We start from the raw sequence: 18,864 nt of genomic DNA on the forward strand, positions 1-18,864 counted from the left end.
CCAAAATGCAAGCAGCCGACTGATGATATGAGTGAGGGTTTATTTACAGAGTGGCAGGGTGACAAAAACGGGCAATGAAGCATAAGCAGTTACTGAAGACAACCTAAACTGGGAGAACTAAATAACAAACCTGAGAGCATACGAAAAGGGGTGCGGGGCAAAGAGACGCAGAAACAGGAACGAAACATCATGGAACACAGAGAAACGCAGAGAAACACAGACGAACACAGACGAACCGACCAGGAGCACAGGCAGACACATTGTTATGGCCCGTCTAGGCGCGGCCAGACCACAACATAAAGGGTGATCCATCCCCATCCAATCCCAAGCAGCACATCACACAACTAATACTTTGTGACAGTGATTTATTTACAATGAGTGAATTTAAACAAAGGAAGGGAGCGAATTGTAAATTCAGGGTGAACCCAAGGCCAAAACAACAAACAAACAGGTAGCCTATCTCAGGAGTACATAACTTACCTATCCAAAAGAACCAAACCAAACGACAATTACTTTCCTCCCTACCTAACAAAAACAGGAGAAAACTAATCAAACAAAAAGGCGGTCCACCCCTACATGCTCCTACATTAAACCAACATAGTGACACAGTGAACGGTCTGCACTGTAAAATCTAATTAGTTCCCAGAACTCAAAAAAATTATGGAAACTCGTTGCCTCAAAAAAAATTGAGTAAAGCTTAGCTAAAAATGACCAAGTTAGGACAACTTATTTACTTTGAGTACTCTGTACAAGCTCATTTGTTCCCAGAACTCAAAAAAATTGGATCAAGTTTACGTAAGATGACCAAGTTAGGGCAACTTACTCATTTTGAGTACACTGTACAGCCGTGTTAGTTCCCAGAACTCAAAAAAATTATGGAAACTCGTTGCCTCAAAAAAACTAAGTAAAGCTTACTTAAGATGACTGTTAGGACAACTTATACATTGCAAGTCTGCAGTATTAACAATAACTTGATATTTCTGACTGTACAATACTAATTGTTTACCTACTGACAAACATGTTAAGTTCAGCTAAATGAAAAAACAATTTGTGGTAACCTGAATATGATTAAAAATAATTAACAACAATTTTTGTAATGATGTTAAAATTTTTTTTCCAACTTTTATTTTCAAACACAACAAAGTATAACAGCCAACATACTGGACACTGTTCTGCTGAACAACAAACAATTATATTGCCATCACTGTTATAATCTTACAATAAAACAAAGTCTCAGATGTAATTATTCTGAAAATAAGTTTAGGTCTACCACAGTTTGTTTTGTACTTACTTATATAATCAAAATAAAATATTTGTTGTTCTGTCACAAGTGCAGTCTCTAATTTAAACAACACATTTGTTTTTCATTCCAACACAGCAGCTGGAATGTTGTATTATTTTAAGGATGCTTGTTTCCAGTCCAGGCATTACTGCCTGAATGACTGTCATGGATCGAGGTGATCCAAATATAGGTGAAGAAGAAAGTCTTTAACTTCCCTTAAGTACAGTGGCAGTGGATGTGGGTTGGAGATGTAATGAGCTTGAACCTGCAGGCGACCATCTTCACTGACCACACCATCTGTGACGGAGGACTCATCTCTCCTGTTGTCCTGTAAGCAAACAATCATATTTTTTGGAACATGAACTTAATTGCTTTCTTAAAACATTTTTTTCTGCATTTGGTATAGAACAGACTCCAATTTAGACGATCTCACCAGAGAGGTGACATTCAATGTCCCAAATTGTCAGTCTGGATAGCCCTGACCACCACCCAACATACAATAATGTCATGAAAGCATCATTTTAAAAAGGGCTATGCAAACATGGCAAATAACTTTCATTCTAATGATGTGCAAAATGATTTTGGGCACAAAACAGATTTTGCTGTTAGAAAACTTGCAGACTTCACTATATACAGTGTAGACCCTCTAAACTAAGTTTGGGGGATGTGATCTTTCAAGAAATGCAGACCAAACTGTTGTTGTTTGTTTACTTACACAGCATGTCTTGTAGAATTAACTGTGGTCACCAGCAACAGCATAGTGCAGTCATATCTCAAGTCTAATAACAGAAGACAGGAAAAGATCAGTAAAGAAAAAACTTCCCCAAACCAAAGCACAAATACAACAATAAGTAAAACAGGCTGATCTAAAGTATGATTAAAGTTCAGCCTGATTAATATAAATGTCACTGACAGTTGCTAATATATTGGAAAACCAAAACACTTACCACTGAGTTGATGTCTTTCTGTCCAACAGCAGGAGTGCTGGTCCCGAGCCTCAAAGACAGTAAGAAGCCAGCAGAGGGAGAAAAAACAGAACATTTTTCAGAAACTGATTTGATCCTTAATGGCTGTGCAATCATTGTAACATAGAGTTTGCTTATGTTGTATAAAGGCTAGATTTGACATTAATAGATGCCACAGATGTTCTAAAGCTGCCACAAAGCATGAAAAAAAAAAAAAATAGACGTCTCCGAAAACGTCGGAGCATTTTTGCAAATATGTGATGTCTTGATAAATCGAGCAGATATTTGAGCATTACATAGCTACATTGTCACCTGAAAATATCTTAAAAGTTTATTTTGTGACCCAGAAAAAGTAATAAGTTTTTCAGCCGCGCTCCTCCGCCATTGTCGCGCTTACCAGTACGCACAGGCTCCGACAACCGCGGCGACAAATGCGATCCTCCTTTTCCCCAGATTACCCTTTCTGGGTAATCTGGGGATGTAATCACCTCTTACAGGAAAACTGTAAGAGGTGACACAGATATCTCACTGGATTCTGACTGTGGGTGACCCCCACTCTTCACCCTGTCATCCACAGACAAATTTACTGTACCGTTTTCCAGAAAATTGATAGTAAACTTTGCACAATGTACTCTACTGTACTCTATATATTCCCATCTTTGACCTCAGATTACAGGAAAACTAAGAGGTGACGCAGATATTTCACCGGATTCTGACTCTGGGTGACCCCCACTCTTCACCCTGTGATCCACAGACAAATTTACTGTACGGTTTTCCAGAAAATTGATAGTAAACTTTGCACTATTTACTCTACTGTACTCTATATATTCAAATCTTTGACCTCAGATTACAGGAAAACTGTAAGAGGTGACGCAGATATTTCACCGGATTCTGACTCTGGGTGACCCCCACTCTTCACCCTGTCATCCACAGACAAATTTACTGTACGATTCTGAGATTGCTGTGTTAACAGAGTATGACAAAGGCTAAGAAAATATACTGCCTAAAATAATATCAAATTTAAACAACTAATTACAAAATTGCCACACCTGCTGTTATTGCCAGGTGTTCAATAGAGCATTATTTAGTCATAAAAAATACATATCATTGACATATCATCAGTAAAAGAAATACTCTCACTATGCAAGACATGTTTGGAAATTCAGTTAATAAATATTGTATGAAATCTATACAGATGTTTGAAGGTATAATGCAAAGCATGTTTGTTTCTTATGGCTTACAAATGTGTTTTCCTTTAACAAAATTTACATTTCATTTATACAGTTTCGCAGACGAAACAATAAAATAGGTTTCCTGAACTGTTCTTCATGGCCCAAATTTTGAATCCTTTTGAGGGTGATGCATTATCCATGAAGGTGGGCAATTTGTTCATTGATCTCTGACCCTCACTGACTCTGACGCCTCCTAATTCTGTTTCCAGCCTTGCTGATTAATTTGTTCTTCCTTTTGGCATCCCTGTCACTGATGCTTTCACCAGTTGTACACAACATCTCTGCTTGTCCACCAGTCTAATCTGTAATTCAGGTGAACCCAGAATTACCTGTATCTTTGTAATGTTTCAAAAAATATACACTATATGTTGATGTGCATTGTCCCACCTTTCTTTCCTTTATAAGTAAGAATCTCTATGGTTTTAATGACAATTCATATACAGATTGCGGATGACATTTTATTCAACACTCAAAAAAGTTCCTCACCAGCATACTGTAGTACAATTTCAGCCCACCGTTAATAAACCCATCCAATGCAGCGTTATCAGTGAAATTATGCAAGTGTTATGTTTGTATGTACTAGTAATCTATTTATCATTTATCATGACTCCTGCTCTGATGATTATTTTCTTCTCCTTCTGTAATTTCAATAGATAAAGGATGTTGAACATTAAGCTCCAAACAGGATGAATGAGGAAGACCACAGAGGAGAATCGTGGATGTAGTGAAAGAATACATGCAGAAAAATAATGACAACAATATGTCTAAATTTTGTATTAATTTTTTAGAGCAAATGCAGTCTTGTCATGGTCAGAGTTGCCCACTCATATTTAACTAATTCAAATAAAATTACTGAATTTAAATGCTTATGTTCTAATAAAAGGCATTGTTTAATACTTCTGCCATGACAACCCAAATAAATCAATGAGAGGGAAACGGGAAGATTAGTCATCAGGCAAGGTTTACTGTTCATTTATCATGCCTTGATAAAAGTAAGCTTAACAAAAGAAAAAGGCTGGGGACGAGAACCGGGCGGCTGAGCCAGATCAAAGACATTACTAAAACAAAAAGATGCCAACAGCTTCCCTAAAGTGGAAATCTAATAATATGCAAAACAAAAGGCCTGTGTAGCTGCTTGACACATAAGGTCAGTCACAGGATACAAAAGTGTCATCACCTGCCTAACCTAGTGTTTTTAACACTTAAAGCTCATTTGAATGTGTTTGGGGTACTCCGATCTTATCTGTCCAGCCTCACACCCAAACACTCTATTCACACACACAGACACCTACTAACAAAAGTTCAAAGACAGTCAGAAGCCAACCTGGCCTGGGAGCTGTTTTTTTAAATTATCCCAGGCAAGCGATTGGTCTACTGTTCCCCAGATCAGCCAATAGAGACGTGCCAATTACCTTTGCATTGGACAATAGAATGAGGCTTGACACCTGAAAGACAAGAGTAACAGAAAACACAGAGCTGGATGCCATGGCATGCAACAGATGTTGTTTCATGCTCATTTTTGATTGTCTCAGTAAATATGTGAAGTGCACAAACGTTGAAAATCTAACTCACTCACTTGTCCAATAGAAAATAATATTTTCCTCTTTGTTCGTTAATTTTCATGTTACTATAAGTAATAGTAGTCTTAGAAGTATAAAAACAATTTTCAGTTCTCATAATTTATATGAAAGTCTTTAATCACATCTTTTACAATATATTTTAAGCAATATGCTTTTGTCTTTTTCTCTGACACTCATTGTCTTTAACATTAATATTATGAATTACCTATACAATATCTTGCCTTTTGATTGCAGGTTTCATACATTTTTTTTTTTTTCATACTGTAACTCATAGAAATATTTCTGCCAATACTATTTTGATTATATTTTATACATGACATTAAAAGGTTGTACATTGCCTTAACATTTTTTAGTTTTTCTTCATTATTAGAATTAAATTAGTATTTTTTGTTAATTCAATGCAAACTGATGTGTGGGACAAGAGTCACATGACATATAGCCAACCCACCTTTGATCTTTCGGTATTTATTGAGTCGTTGCATCATATGGACAGATAACGTAGCTTTCATTGCGACAGGAAACGGTTATATGTGGTTACGCTGTCATTACATATACTTATTATTAGTACACTGAACTTTTTTTCGAGGCCTACGTGGACAAAAATTTTCGGTTTACCCACCAACAATAAAACGGAAAGGTGAGTAATTAACACTAAAAATTGGACTATTAACAAGAAACGAGAACATTCTAGCCATTTAATGCCAGTTATTTTCCTCAGTCTAATTATAGAAAATTGTTTTAGATTGTTTGCGCTTTGTATATAGTCTTCGTCCAGAAATGTGTCTAAAATCATAATTTTTAGAATTTGAAAACTTTAATAATATTGATATACTAACCGATGGAGAGCATATATATATATAGAAATATAACATATACCTAAGATTAGATTTTGTACTCTTAGGCGTACATTTAAAAGTAACACACTCCATTTAAGCATAGTTAAAACTTTTGATGTTGTATCTTTTTTTAAATATAAATATTCATTAAGAAAAAGAAGTGATAACACATTGAGATAATTGAAAGATACGTAACATTTTGTAGTACGAAAAAATATGTTAAAACAAAATCCATGTTTGGTTGAATTAGTTGTAAAACAACCATAATAAGTAACACTGTTCACCATGATAAATAACTCATCTCACAAAAGTCTTTGTCACATAAGGTCATAAATTCTCTTTTAAGCATTTGCACTGGGTATTACCAGATTTTAATTTTTCATTGGCTTGACACAATGACTCTTTCATGTCGTTGTGATTGTGATAATGATTGTAAAATACGTTCAAAGCAACGGTCTTTAACAGCTTGTCTTTGTGGTTTAGGAGCCACTCAAAATGTATATCTAACAGAGTATAACATTATTAATAGTAATAAATCAGGTAGGGAATGTGTATTATACACAGTGAATTAGTGCTTGTGTTTTTTAACTATAGTGTTGATTACAGTAATTTGCACTGTGAATTTTAAAACTTAGAACTTAGTGATAGTGTATTAGCAAATAAACATTAAAAAGGACTGTGTTAGTTAGCGCTTGTATGTCCAAAAATCTAACTGCTACCAGTTATGTTGTTGGCATAGAAAAATGCACCAAAAAGATTTTTCCGCATCATGCGTTTTGGACATCACTAGAGTGTGGGTACTTGGAGTGCCCCAAAATGTTTTCTGAAGTCTATTAAACTTAAATGAAGAGTTCACATTTATGCTGTTTCATATGTTATTGTTGATCAGCATTGCAAGGTTGATCTCAGGATAACAGATATGTTCATATGGTTTGTTTTTCTTTGTATTAATTTTCATTTGTCTCAAAATTTCAGGACCTGCACTTTTTCAGTTTTTGGAAAGGCAAGTAATTTAACAAAAAATAATGTGATACATTATTGTGGTGTAAGTGATACAGATTGAACAAAGGTATGATGTGTTAATGTCACTGTTCTCTTTTACATAAAAGGCACGGACAATTTCAAAATCCCTGCCAAATATATTAGAGGTCATTCACAAGTATGCTGAACCCATGACCAGTCTAAAGACCTACAGTATTCACAAAGTGCATGGCTTTTGGGAAAATGTCTCAAGAGATTTGGGAGTGCCTAATACATGTCTTAATAGGAAAAAAATTCTCAAAGCAGTCCTGCAGTATGAAAAGGTAAGCAATGTTTTTTCATAAAGTATTTATATTTATTCCATTTAAAAAAAAACGTTTTAAAAAAAGAACAGATATTTCTTTGGTAGAACTTCCTGTAATAAAAATTATTATGCAAAAATCAAATATTTTTACAGACCACATCAGGGGTAGAGGGTCCCTTGCTACAGACTGATTTTCCTACTGCAGAGACAACACTTGGAGATGATGTTCCTTCCATTGTAAGAAATGTGTCATACACTTACTGTCAGATTTAAAATTTTGAAGCCATTATGACAACCTTATCCAGCTATAGTAGAGATCCAGCTTTTTAGATACAAATAAAACAAATTCACTCCAAAATGTCATCTTTAAAATAATTTAAATCTTGAAACAGAGTAATAATGAGTCATATGGAGAGCAAGAAAGTAGATTACAATAGGCTTAACAGCAAGTAAACACATATCAAAGCAAATCACCAAACCATGAGGTGTAGAGCCTCAAGCACCCACAGGACAGCCTCACAAAGACCTGAGTGTCACATCTGACCTCCATTTTAAAGGAGTAACCAACTCATCCTCCTGCTGCTGACTAACTTTTCACTCCTTGTCTTCCACCCTTCTAATTTCTCCATTTGATCTTGTTATTGCCCAATCAAGTTCCAAAATCTGAATCAGAATATTACTTTATCATTTACAATAATTATAGTACTATATTCCTTTGCTGAATATTTTTTCCCTTATAAAACCGTCATTACATAGTGATTCCTTTCAAAATATTTTGTAATAATGTATGTTAACAAAGACATACAGATATTTCAGTCTAATTGTTATGTTTTAATTAATTTGTGATTCGTTAGAATGAGGAAGACATTGTTGTTGTGCCAAAGTCTCCACAATCTGTAGGAAATGTACCTTTACCTTCAAGAAAAGAGGTAATTATTTGTATATTATTTAGTATTACATTGTGATACCTTGGAAAAACATTAATTTGTAAATTAACGAAAACGCTTTCTCTTCCCAGGATGCACTTCAAAAAACTGCAGAGAGCGGCATCCATACCCCAGACACACAATCCCTCGAGAGTGACTCTAAATCTTCATCTTCAAATGCAAATGCTAAGGTAATTTCATAACTTTTGCTGTTTTTAATGCACAACAGAGAAAGAAAACACGGAGTTTATATTTTTGTTAAACACTATCAGGATGTAATTATTATATTAAACATTTTGTCTTTTTAAATGTAATCCAAAGTTTAAATTTAAAGTTAAAATCTTTTTGTGATGATCTTTAGAGGTAAAATAAATATTTTTTAGTCATATTCACTTACTTGTACTATGGGTTCATTAGTGAAATTGTAACATAATGATGCTGTTTCATAGAGACACTGTAGTGACAAACATTGAAAGTATTTATATTTTTTTTGGAAATATATATCTGTATGTTGCAGAGGAATGAATCAGATGAATCAGCTAAGGGCAACACAGACAGTAGCAGTTCAGGAGAAAGATTTTTCACATCTGGTTTGCCACAGCAGAAAACTTTCTTTTTCATAAATGAGAATGAATGGAAGGAGTTACGGCAACATCAGTCAGGAAGACTATTTAAAGGACTGCAGTGGACAAATATAATTGCTAGTGGAATCAGAACCCTTAATCCGTACTGCAGTTTTGGATTTCGGAGACACAGTGTGAAAAAACTCTCTTCAAGATCAAAGGCACCGGTTTTCAGGTGTATGGGGTACTGCAGATTTCAGGACTGCGCTGTCACTGTGGATGTGGTGGTTTATGACGAAGAGACACTGAAAGCAGAAGTCGTTTTTAAAGGAGGTGAGGTCTGCCATAATAACAAAGAGCTGAAAAGGCGGCCTGTGCGTGCACAAAGTGCTGGAGAACTCCTCAAAAACAAATTACCAAGGAGCTTGTACTTGGAGTCTTTACAGAAAGTGCCACAAAAGGTGATCCAATCTGGCAACAGGGATGATGCTCCAACAAAAGAAGTCTTGAAAAACATTGCATGGTCTGAAAGAAAAGCCAGTAGAGCAGATCCCAACGAGTTGATGAGCTTACAAAAGATAATTCAACAGTATCAGGACACTGAAAAGGATGTACTGCAGAAGATTCTGATGCATCCAAAGGGCATAATGCTGTGGTCTAAGAAAACCTTGTCAGTTTTTCATCAAAGATGCAAAGAAGACATTATGTACTTTGATGCCACTGGAAGTATAATAAGAAAAGAAAGTGCTGGAAGGCCACCATATTATGTGTATGGGTTGGTTGTCAGAAACCCATCCAAAGGTGCTTCTCCTCTTCCAGTTGCTACATATGTCACATGTGACCACACTACTGCCTCTGTGACATACTTCTTGCAGGCCTTTCAGACTGATCTAGTAAGAGCATTTGGTAATCGGGCCTACAACAGGCCTGTCATGTTCATGTGTGATGGATCCCTACTCCTTCGATCCATTTCCATGACATTCTGCAGAACAAGTCTAGAGGATCTGCTGCAGAAGTACTATGTCTTACTCACTGGCCAGCATTCAGCAAAGGAATTCAACATTCCCATTCTTCATCGATGTTTGAGCCATGTCATGAAAAATGCCAAGGACCTTTGTAAAAAACAGTGAGTACATTTATATCAATAATTAAAAAAGAATACAAGATTTGTAATGTAATGTAAAGGCCCTACTAACAGTGATTTCATTCGTTCATTTTCCCAGCATTCCAGAGAACTACAGGCTTGGAATGCATGTGTTTGGGCTCCTTGCATGCTGTGATAACTTAAAAGACATGGATGATGTTGTCCATAGTGCAGCAATAGTGTTTTGCAGTCCTTGTAGTGGAAGGAACGTAACAAAACACTACAACAACTTGAAAATCCTTATGCAAAAAAGGGGGACTCTGGATTTGGATGAAAAGACTGTGATTGCTGAGGACTACAAGGTTAGCTAAGATTTATTATTTAAGTAATCTTATTAATAACTTTTTTACTTGTGTATGTCCCAAATGAATTAATGAATTTAAATTATTAAAAATATATATATATTTTAAACCACAATAACATTATATATAATTAATTTCTCTTTGCTTTGATAACTTACTGAATTATATATAATTAATTTCTCTTTGCTTTGATAACATACTGAATATAGATATATATCTGTTTTACAGACTGATGTTCAGAAGCCCCCTTGAAGACCGATTTCCAGGCAATTGTTGACAATGCAACACTGGACTGTGAGGGTGAAAGAAACATCTTTCATGCACCCAAATTTATTGCCGGTCTGGTAAATCACCTTCTACCACATGCAACTTTGTGGTCATCAATGATGCTTGGTACATTTTTTTATTTGTTGTATTACTATCATAAATTGTCATTTATTAATAAATGTAAATGTGATAAATGTTGAATTATCTATTTTAATTATGTTTTTGAATTACTTGTATTCTTCTTAGGGGATCTTGGACGTCATGGTACTGGTCCTGCTTACCAGCAGCTCAGTAAACTCTATAGTGACATTCAGCAATCCAAGAACCAGGTATCATAGCGAGAAGAATAAGTGAAAAAGAAACATAAATTGTATATAAATTTACAATCCATAGATATTGACTTAAACAATGTACTTTTGCATTTAAGAATTTTACACAAGACAACAGAACCCAAGGAATCATGGAGAAAAGCCAGTGGGATTTGAAAAAAATCTGTATCCAGAGAAGGAGACTGACAAGGCTTGATGACTTTGTGGAAATTTATCAAAAAATGCATGATGCCCTCCTGCTTGAATATGCAGACATGAAAAAAATCAAGACAAAAGGTATGAATAACTTCCTAATAATGAAAATGATGTTTTATACAAATAGAACAAGAAACTAAGAAAAAGTGAAAACATTTGGCTATGGCTGTAGAATTAAGAGTTGATAAAATAAGTAAGCACTAAAATTATGTATGTGTAATCAACAGTCTTTTCGCGTGGAAATGGAGAAATGGAAAGACAAATGCATTAAACGGAAAGGTGTGTACGTGTCACTGTTAGTGACCGAACTGCCACTGAAGAAAAAGAAAACTGAGGTAAGTCATCATGTTCCCATTATTTTCAATAATTAAACCTTGTGATGTCCTCCCGATTGCCATACTCCTTTTGTCCTCTGGGGTAAAGCGTCTGCTTTGACTATTTATAAAGCATCAATTATAAATTATCATCCGTGGAATACAGTTTTATCAAACTGTATTCCAACTGATTACCTGAAATTTTTATGTTTTTTGACAATGTATTACACCTAGGCATGGGCCTTAGTGAACCCCCACTTTAATGACAAAAAATGCATGTCCGTAGGTGATACAAGTGCCGGAGGAAGCTCAGGTTTTTTTGCTTTTTGCTGGTCACACCATGTACAGCTTTGTTTTCAGCAGTTGTAGGCCAAGGGCATAGGAATTAAACAAGCTTTTGTAACCAATACGTCTACTCACCAAAGAATGAGTGAAGCAATATGGATAACAGCAGAGGACAATTTATTTAGGGTCTGATGGCAATTTACCATCGGTGTCCAGCACTTTAAAGTTTTGATGGACTGGAGCACATCTGTCCTTAACATACACTCTTAAACATCAGCTTGATACTAATACATCAAAGGAAACTTAACCGACTCTAAGTGCAAATGTTTCAACCTGAACAACTTAGAACTTCCCTGGGATACAATACAAACAAAGACAAGAGGAAGTAAAAATATATTTTTTATCAATGGCCACTTCTAACCAGGTGGCAAGTGAATATATTGTGTAAAGAGTCTTTTTTTCTCAGTCCTGGGGTTGTAACACCACAACCTCCTCAGTCTGTAATCAGAGAGTGTCTATTTGACAATAACCAAAATGTCTTTGGGTAGTCTTTGTGAATGCAACAAGAAAATAAAACAATGGTGTTAGCTGGCCAGCAAAATAAAGAGAGTGTATGGCACTGAGTGCGGGCGTGTGTGTGAGTACTTCGGTCCAAATAATCGAGGTCCGGATGGATGAATGAATGGCAGCCGCCGATCCTTAATGGCACCCGCGAGACAGCCCGACAACGAGGCAGCACAACAGTAAGGCAGTACAGCAGCGAGGCAGCGCAGCAGTAAGGCAGCACAGCAGCGAGGCGTCTGGCAGGAGAACGAACAATAGTCTTTTTTTTTAAGGCTACTGCAGAAGGAGATATTCCCCGCTAGCTCACCCAAGCTTGCTCTCTGGCACAGCTACAAGCCATGTGAGCTCATAGCCCCACAGTGACATATGAACTTGGCTACCAAAGTCCGCTTAGCATGGCGGCTAATTGTCGAGCTTGCTAGCTTATCCCCGATTAGCACCTTAATAACCATTACTACACATCACATCATAGCAAACACATGATAACACATGGAATAGTACAATATACATATGAAACAGATTTTTACCTGGCAGGAGAACGAACAATAGTCTTTTTTTTAAGGCTACTGCAGAAGGAGATATTCCCCGCTAGCTCACCCAAGCTTGCTCTCTGGCACAGCTACAAGCCATGTGAGCTCATAGACCCTCCCGTTAGGATGTACTATCACAGTCGACTGTCGTAAAGCAGCCGCAAACCAATAGCAATAAAAAAACTCAAAATCATTAAAGAACATTTTATAACTGAACACCCAATATAGATATATACATATATACTGAATATCAGATAACCAAAGTAACACTGGGTTACACTTTCAAGGGTGATCATTGTCTTTTGGAGACCTACTGTATTAAGCACAGCTCGCGTGCCCTGACTGCAGGCAAGCAAGTTTGCAATCGTACACTAGCATGTTCTCTGTACAGCTGGACCGGGCATCACATACTGCCCATGTTTTTCTCTCATAGTTCCTCTGTTTACTTGGGATGTAATGTTGGACAGAGTCCTTTAAGGGGACTAGGCACTCATACACAGTCATATCAGTGCCTGTATGGTACACCAACAGCAGGACAGATGCTCACTCGTTACATACATCTCAAATTAGAACAAGTTTGTGTCATTGATGACCATATTCTATTGTCTATTATATTCTATTATATAAAGTCATTCAAAAATGTTATCTGTTAACAGATAAAAGGGAAGACCACTGTTCAAACCTTTAAACAGGAACAGCACAAACAACATGATGCTCGTCAAAACCAGGTATTTTTAGATATGTTTTTAAAGTCTACATTTATGTTTTGTGTGTTATTGTCATAAATGACTCTGAAAATTGACATGTGTCTATATTTGTAGGATGAGAGCCAGGAACAAATAGCCATTTGCCAAAAAATAGCAACATACATGGCTAATAAAGTGTCAGTCACAGTATGGAAAGGAGATTTATGTGCCTTCAAAGTGGATGCAATTGTGAATGCAGCTAATGAAAGTCTCTCTCACATGGGTGGACTTGCAACGGCGCTGTCTGCTACTGGAGGACGTACTATCCAAGCAGAGAGTGATGTCTTCATTGCCAAAAATGGCAAATTAAAGGCTGGACAAGTTGCAGTTACCACAGCAGGCAAACTACCTTGCATGAAGCTGATTCATTTGGTAGGCCCGTGTCTGCAGAATGACCCCACAGTGCACATGATATCCCATGCAAAGAAACTTTTAACTAAAGGTATTTTGAATGTCATGACATGTGCAGAAGAGCACAAATTTTCATCTGTTGCCATTCCAGCAGTGAGCTCTGGAATATTCAACTTTCCAGTCTCAATTTGTGCTGATGTTGTAGTCACCACAATCAAAAAGTACATTAAACATAAGAACCCCACAAGTCCTCCATTTGAAATACACCTGGTAAACAACGATGATCCAACCGTGAAGGAAATGGAAAGGGCCTTCAAAGAGATCCTTTTGGAGCCACTCTCTGATGTCAGGAGGACAGTGAGTACACCCATTTTTAAAGTATAATTGTTATCTTTAGTGTTAGAAAAAAATGATAACAATCAGCATGAATAAATAATTATTATGAAATAACAAGTGAAATTGAAGAATTATAGCATCTTTGATGCATAGAATAACCCTTTTCAAATTGTGCAATAAAAATTAGGCCACAAAAAGTAGCAGTCATTAAATACATTCAGGCTATGTTGTTCTTCTTCATTTGTTATGATTTTGTAAGCCAACAAACACCGCACTTAGTATTATGTGAAATATATCAGCATTAATAACTTGTAATTCATGCAAAAGGTAATGCCATGTTTTCCTTAATAAAACATTACTTAAAATGATCACAGCAGTAACAAATATTTTCTTTTAAATTCAACCCACAAATCGAGGGGCCAGAGGATTCTCCATCTACACTGGAAAGGACAGAGCACCTTGAGAGAAACACAACCGGTCTAACAAAGGACACTGCATCACAGGTGATGTTTCACAAACAAACTCTAATTCAAAAACTATGTCATGTGTTTGAAAAACCAAGTTTGTTAGTACATATTTTTGTAATTATATATTAGATTTTATTATATGTATGTGTTGATGAATGAAAATTACAGATCACAGAAAAATGACAAATGTCAGTCCAACAATAAATGTAACATTTACAAGTTACTGGCCTTAATTTTACAAGAACAACAGTAACTGACTCAATTTTTAATTTCTTATTGTAGTTTAACATCTCAAATAAATTACATTAAAATCTATGTCAAATTTGGAGATGTTTTCGTGTTGTTGCGTCAGGTACATAAAATACTTTTAAAAATTACATTTAAAACCTCTCCTAAGAAGAATTTTTAGAACTTTATTTAGTTACTATTGTCTTGTTGAAACACAGGTCGCATATTTGTGGAAACAACAGGAAACGGAAGTTGTTGTTTCTGTGGTCCCATCTCAGATTAGAGGTAACAACTTTGTCATACGTCACAGTGAGTTCCTGACCCTTAGACCACACAGCTGGCTTGTTGGAGAGGTATGTAATCCAGGTATTAACCCCCCTTCCCCCCAAAAGTACTGCATAAGGTTAATGTTAAAGCTGGGGCAGAACATTAGTTGTTCCCTACACATTCAGTAAGTACTGCTTTAGATCTACATTCCAGGCATATCCTCATGACTGAATACTGAGTATACGTAAGTAAAAAACTCTTTATTAACCTTTGTATTCAAAAAATTTATCATGTTTACAAAGTAATAAAAGTTTATTTATTATACTCCTCAGGTCATTGAAAGTCTCCTGCACCACTGGGCCATTCGGCTGAATCTGGGGAATAATATCTACATTATGAACCACTACACGAGCGGTGTGATCCTCTATGGAGAGAGAGAACTAATCAGGAGACAAAGCTTGTCCAAGGTAAATTTTTATTTCATATATTCTAGAATTCAGTTTTTTAAATTTTATTAATCTCTTGATATAAATGAAAAAAGTATTGTTGCAAATTTGTAAGTAATTCCTAATATGTCACAGGTGAACTTTGACAACTACCGAGCCATTTTATCCTTTGTGAACATTGGAAATGTACACTGGAAGTTTCTGGTTAGTACAAGCAGCATTTCTGTGAAACAAAAGTTTGTTTCAATAAAACATTCTTCATAATTTATGTACTTTTTAAATTTATATATCTATCGCAGTACATAAATGCAGATGACAGCTGTCTGTATTTGGTCGATCCTTCAAGAAACTCTTTGGAGCAGGAAGAGTCTGACCGTGCAGCCAAAAAATTCCGGTAATTATGCGTTATTACATGTATATAATAATAACATAAAATATTAGGTACTCTGTAATGCCATTAGAAAAGTGACAGGAGGACAGAGGATGTCTTTTTCTATAGGTGAACATATGGTTGTAGATGAAAGTGTAATAAAATCCATGGTTATCAGTTCTTTAAAGAATTAAAAAAAATTACTTCAAAATTACACACATATGTAATTTTAAATAATAAAAATACCCTTACAGTGTTTAAGCAGTGAGACATTTGACACAGTTAACATTTGTAGATTTCAAAGAACATGTTATTATTTTTGATACTTCATGTAACATAATCTAGAGCACAGGGCTTTCTGACACGCCATTAAAAACACATTGATATGTATTATATGTGTCTATGTGATTTATGAAAAAGTACAGAATGTTCTTTTTCTGTGTGACTTTTATCTTTCATTTCTATATAAATGTCATGTACATTATGTTCACACAGTGAATACTTCAAAATGAGAAGGACATGCTACAACAAAACAGACTGGGTGAATGTGAGACTTCGAGGAGGAGTACTGACACATCCATTTCAACGTGATGGTTCTAGCTGCGGAGTAATGGTCATCATGCCACATTAAAACAATAATATTGTTCTGTAAAATTAGATAAGAAGATAAGTTAAAATAATCTCAAAAGGTTAAACTGTTTAAATAGGAAGTGTAACATTTGCAGATGTTTTCAATTAAATTTTATTTTTTGTTTTCATTTCAGATGGCCAAAGCAGTAATGGAAGCATTCCCAAATAAACCAGAAATGACATTTTTGACGACAAAAAAAGAGATGGCCCAGGCACGAAGGACATTTGCACAGACAATACTTGAGGCCTCAGGTGTGTAATCTCTTTTTCAAATGGACATATTTGTTTGTGTCAAACTGATTGACACTAACATATATATATATATATTTTATGTTTTAGTATTTGACAGTGACACCAACTGTGCCATGTGTGCAACAGCGAAACCACCCAATCCAGGACCCTCCATCACTGACTGGTGTTAAGGTTCAAAAATATAGGGAAGTAAATACCCGGACCGCGGCCTCATCTCTAGTGCCCTAACACAATTTAAAAGCGTCAACCAACTCAACCCCTGCCGAAAAGCCCTATTTTGGCCTTCCTCAGCCAAGGCTTTCCCGAAGTTTTAAGTCTTAAGGTTACACGCCTGAAACCCGGTTCCTACTGACCAAAAACTGCACAATGCCGTCCCGGACGACAAACTGGTAGATACCAGTGGCTATTTTGAACCAAGGTCCCAAGTCATTGGCCGGTGCCACCGGGGATAACCTCACGCCGGAGGACCCTTTCCCACGTCTGGAAAAGGGAGGGGGTTCCCACCCCTGAACTTGGTGCAGTCCTAGGAGCCCAGCTCCCGTCCTAAAATAATTTAATTCCTTTGAAACAACAGTTAACCCCCCAGAAAAGGGTATAGCTGAAGCCCGTCCAACGTGTCTGACCAATTGGGACTCTAACCCACAAAATGACCAAATTCCCTACCACACTAAATTAGCAGTCCAACTGTTTTAAATACCCTTATTCTCTTTACTCTTTACTTATTTTCTCTTATTCTCTTTACCCAGTACTATCATTTTCAACGTTTCATTATCATTACTTCAATTTTAACTTTTCACCAAAATCAAAACAGACATCTACCAGTAATTTCAGTGAGTAGACTTTTAATTTTGTAATGTCCAATCTGGCACACTTTGAAATTCAACAGGTGGTGCCTACCTTTTGTTGTATGCCGGCTTGTCACTCACTTTGACCACTGACCAATGCCTGAGCGCCTGACGCCTCGGACCTTTCTCCGTCCTGTCTCACTTCCCCCTCGGACGAGCCCCCAAAATGTTAAGGTTCAAAAATATAGGGAAGTAAACACAGGCGGAATGCAAGTAACCACACTGGTCCAAAAGGTAAAGTCAGACGATGATTTTAATGAAACATGCAGCATGGGAGCTGAACACTGTACGCCGACAGTATCAGGTCTCATCGCCCAGACTTCAAAATACAATTTTATATGCATCAGAGTATATTTTGTGACGCCCCCTCATTGCGTCAGTACATCAGCTTCGAAACCACAAATGTTCTATTTGACAACTTGAGACACAATTAAAAGAACACTGGCTTCCATCTTCTCCCCGGTGGTTTCCCGCAAGCCCGCTCAGCTCTCGCCTCGTGCACCTGCTTCTTCATCAAACAGTCACGTACACCAACATAAAACTGCACCCTAGCAAAACATGCTTAAACTTTCACCTACAAAGGATCCCTCTAACTAAGTGTGTGTGTGTGTGTGTGGTTACGTGTGTGTCTATGTGCTAACCACAATCGCACCCTATTTCACCTGCCAACTAGCTCCTGGCCTCTCCCCAGACAGAGAGACAGAAGCCGCTCTCGTGTATGTAATAACCGAACCGAAACTATGTATGTGTACTCTACTGAATAAATGTTTTCATCAAGAACCTCTACTAAAAGCTTAATCAAAAGATATAAAAGTATAAAAGATAATAGCATCATCGAAACTGCTCCTCAGACTAGCTTTCACTCAGACTCTGGTTTTGGTTTCACTTCCTGCAAAGCATGTAACTTCAAAAAACATGTAACTTCCTGTCTTATTTTGGCACAGAGTTACTCTGTGTGGGGCCTTTTCTTTCACCATGCCGTCTGCATATAAACATTTAAGATTATAAATTCAACTCAACAGTTTAAAGTGGTTATCACTGCACCTGTAATAAAAACTTAATTGGGTGCCAATATGTTTAAACATCTAAATGCAATATCACTATTAATAAATGCGTCAATGCAAATGCTTGTTATATGATTATGATGCAATAGCAGTAAACTAGAAATAGTAAAATGAAATAATAAAAATGGCAGAAAAATAACACCTCAATTCCTCACACTAGTTAGATACATTTTTGCACTGCTAGTGTTTGCTGCTTGAATTAGTCAGTTTACCATATAAACACATGCACTGCCTTTCAAACTTTTAATTACACTGTTCATGTT

The 18,864-nt window shown here is 36.4% G+C and overlaps 1 protein-coding gene, 1 long non-coding RNA gene and 1 pseudogene across 3 annotated transcripts; 2 read left to right on the plus strand and 1 right to left on the minus strand.

Moving 5' to 3' along the window:
• Positions 1 to 18,864, minus strand: part of LOC100691304 (N-acetyltransferase 8-like) — a 167,942-nt pseudogene that overhangs the window by 71,763 nt on the left and 77,315 nt on the right.
• Positions 5,561 to 15,827, plus strand: LOC109202225 (uncharacterized). The gene is made up of 19 exons (XM_019359016.2): positions 5,561 to 5,696; positions 6,871 to 6,898; positions 7,005 to 7,199; positions 7,334 to 7,417; positions 8,035 to 8,109; positions 8,199 to 8,297; positions 8,624 to 9,795; positions 9,893 to 10,115; positions 10,344 to 10,508; positions 10,629 to 10,711; positions 10,810 to 10,987; positions 11,134 to 11,241; positions 13,256 to 13,327; positions 13,421 to 14,053; positions 14,449 to 14,535; positions 14,946 to 15,238; positions 15,327 to 15,461; positions 15,576 to 15,644; positions 15,740 to 15,827. The coding sequence occupies exons 3-9, from the start codon at positions 7,068 to 7,070 to the stop codon at positions 10,365 to 10,367; spliced, it is 1,809 nt and encodes a 602-aa protein (XP_019214561.2). The 5' UTR covers positions 5,561 to 5,696; positions 6,871 to 6,898; positions 7,005 to 7,067; the 3' UTR covers positions 10,368 to 10,508; positions 10,629 to 10,711; positions 10,810 to 10,987; positions 11,134 to 11,241; positions 13,256 to 13,327; positions 13,421 to 14,053; positions 14,449 to 14,535; positions 14,946 to 15,238; positions 15,327 to 15,461; positions 15,576 to 15,644; positions 15,740 to 15,827.
• Positions 16,266 to 17,039, plus strand: LOC109202232 (uncharacterized). Of its 2 annotated transcripts, none has more exons than XR_003220063.1 (3): positions 16,266 to 16,417; positions 16,575 to 16,692; positions 16,780 to 17,039. It is a non-coding gene; the product is annotated as an uncharacterized LOC109202232 (long non-coding RNA). The 2 variants fall into 2 exon arrangements; XR_002062185.2 differs by having other exon boundaries at positions 16,267 to 16,423.

This window comes from Oreochromis niloticus, linkage group LG5 (assembly GCF_001858045.2).
Source record: "Oreochromis niloticus isolate F11D_XX linkage group LG5, O_niloticus_UMD_NMBU, whole genome shotgun sequence".
In the NCBI taxonomy this organism is placed as follows: Eukaryota; Metazoa; Chordata; class Actinopteri; order Cichliformes; family Cichlidae; genus Oreochromis; species Oreochromis niloticus.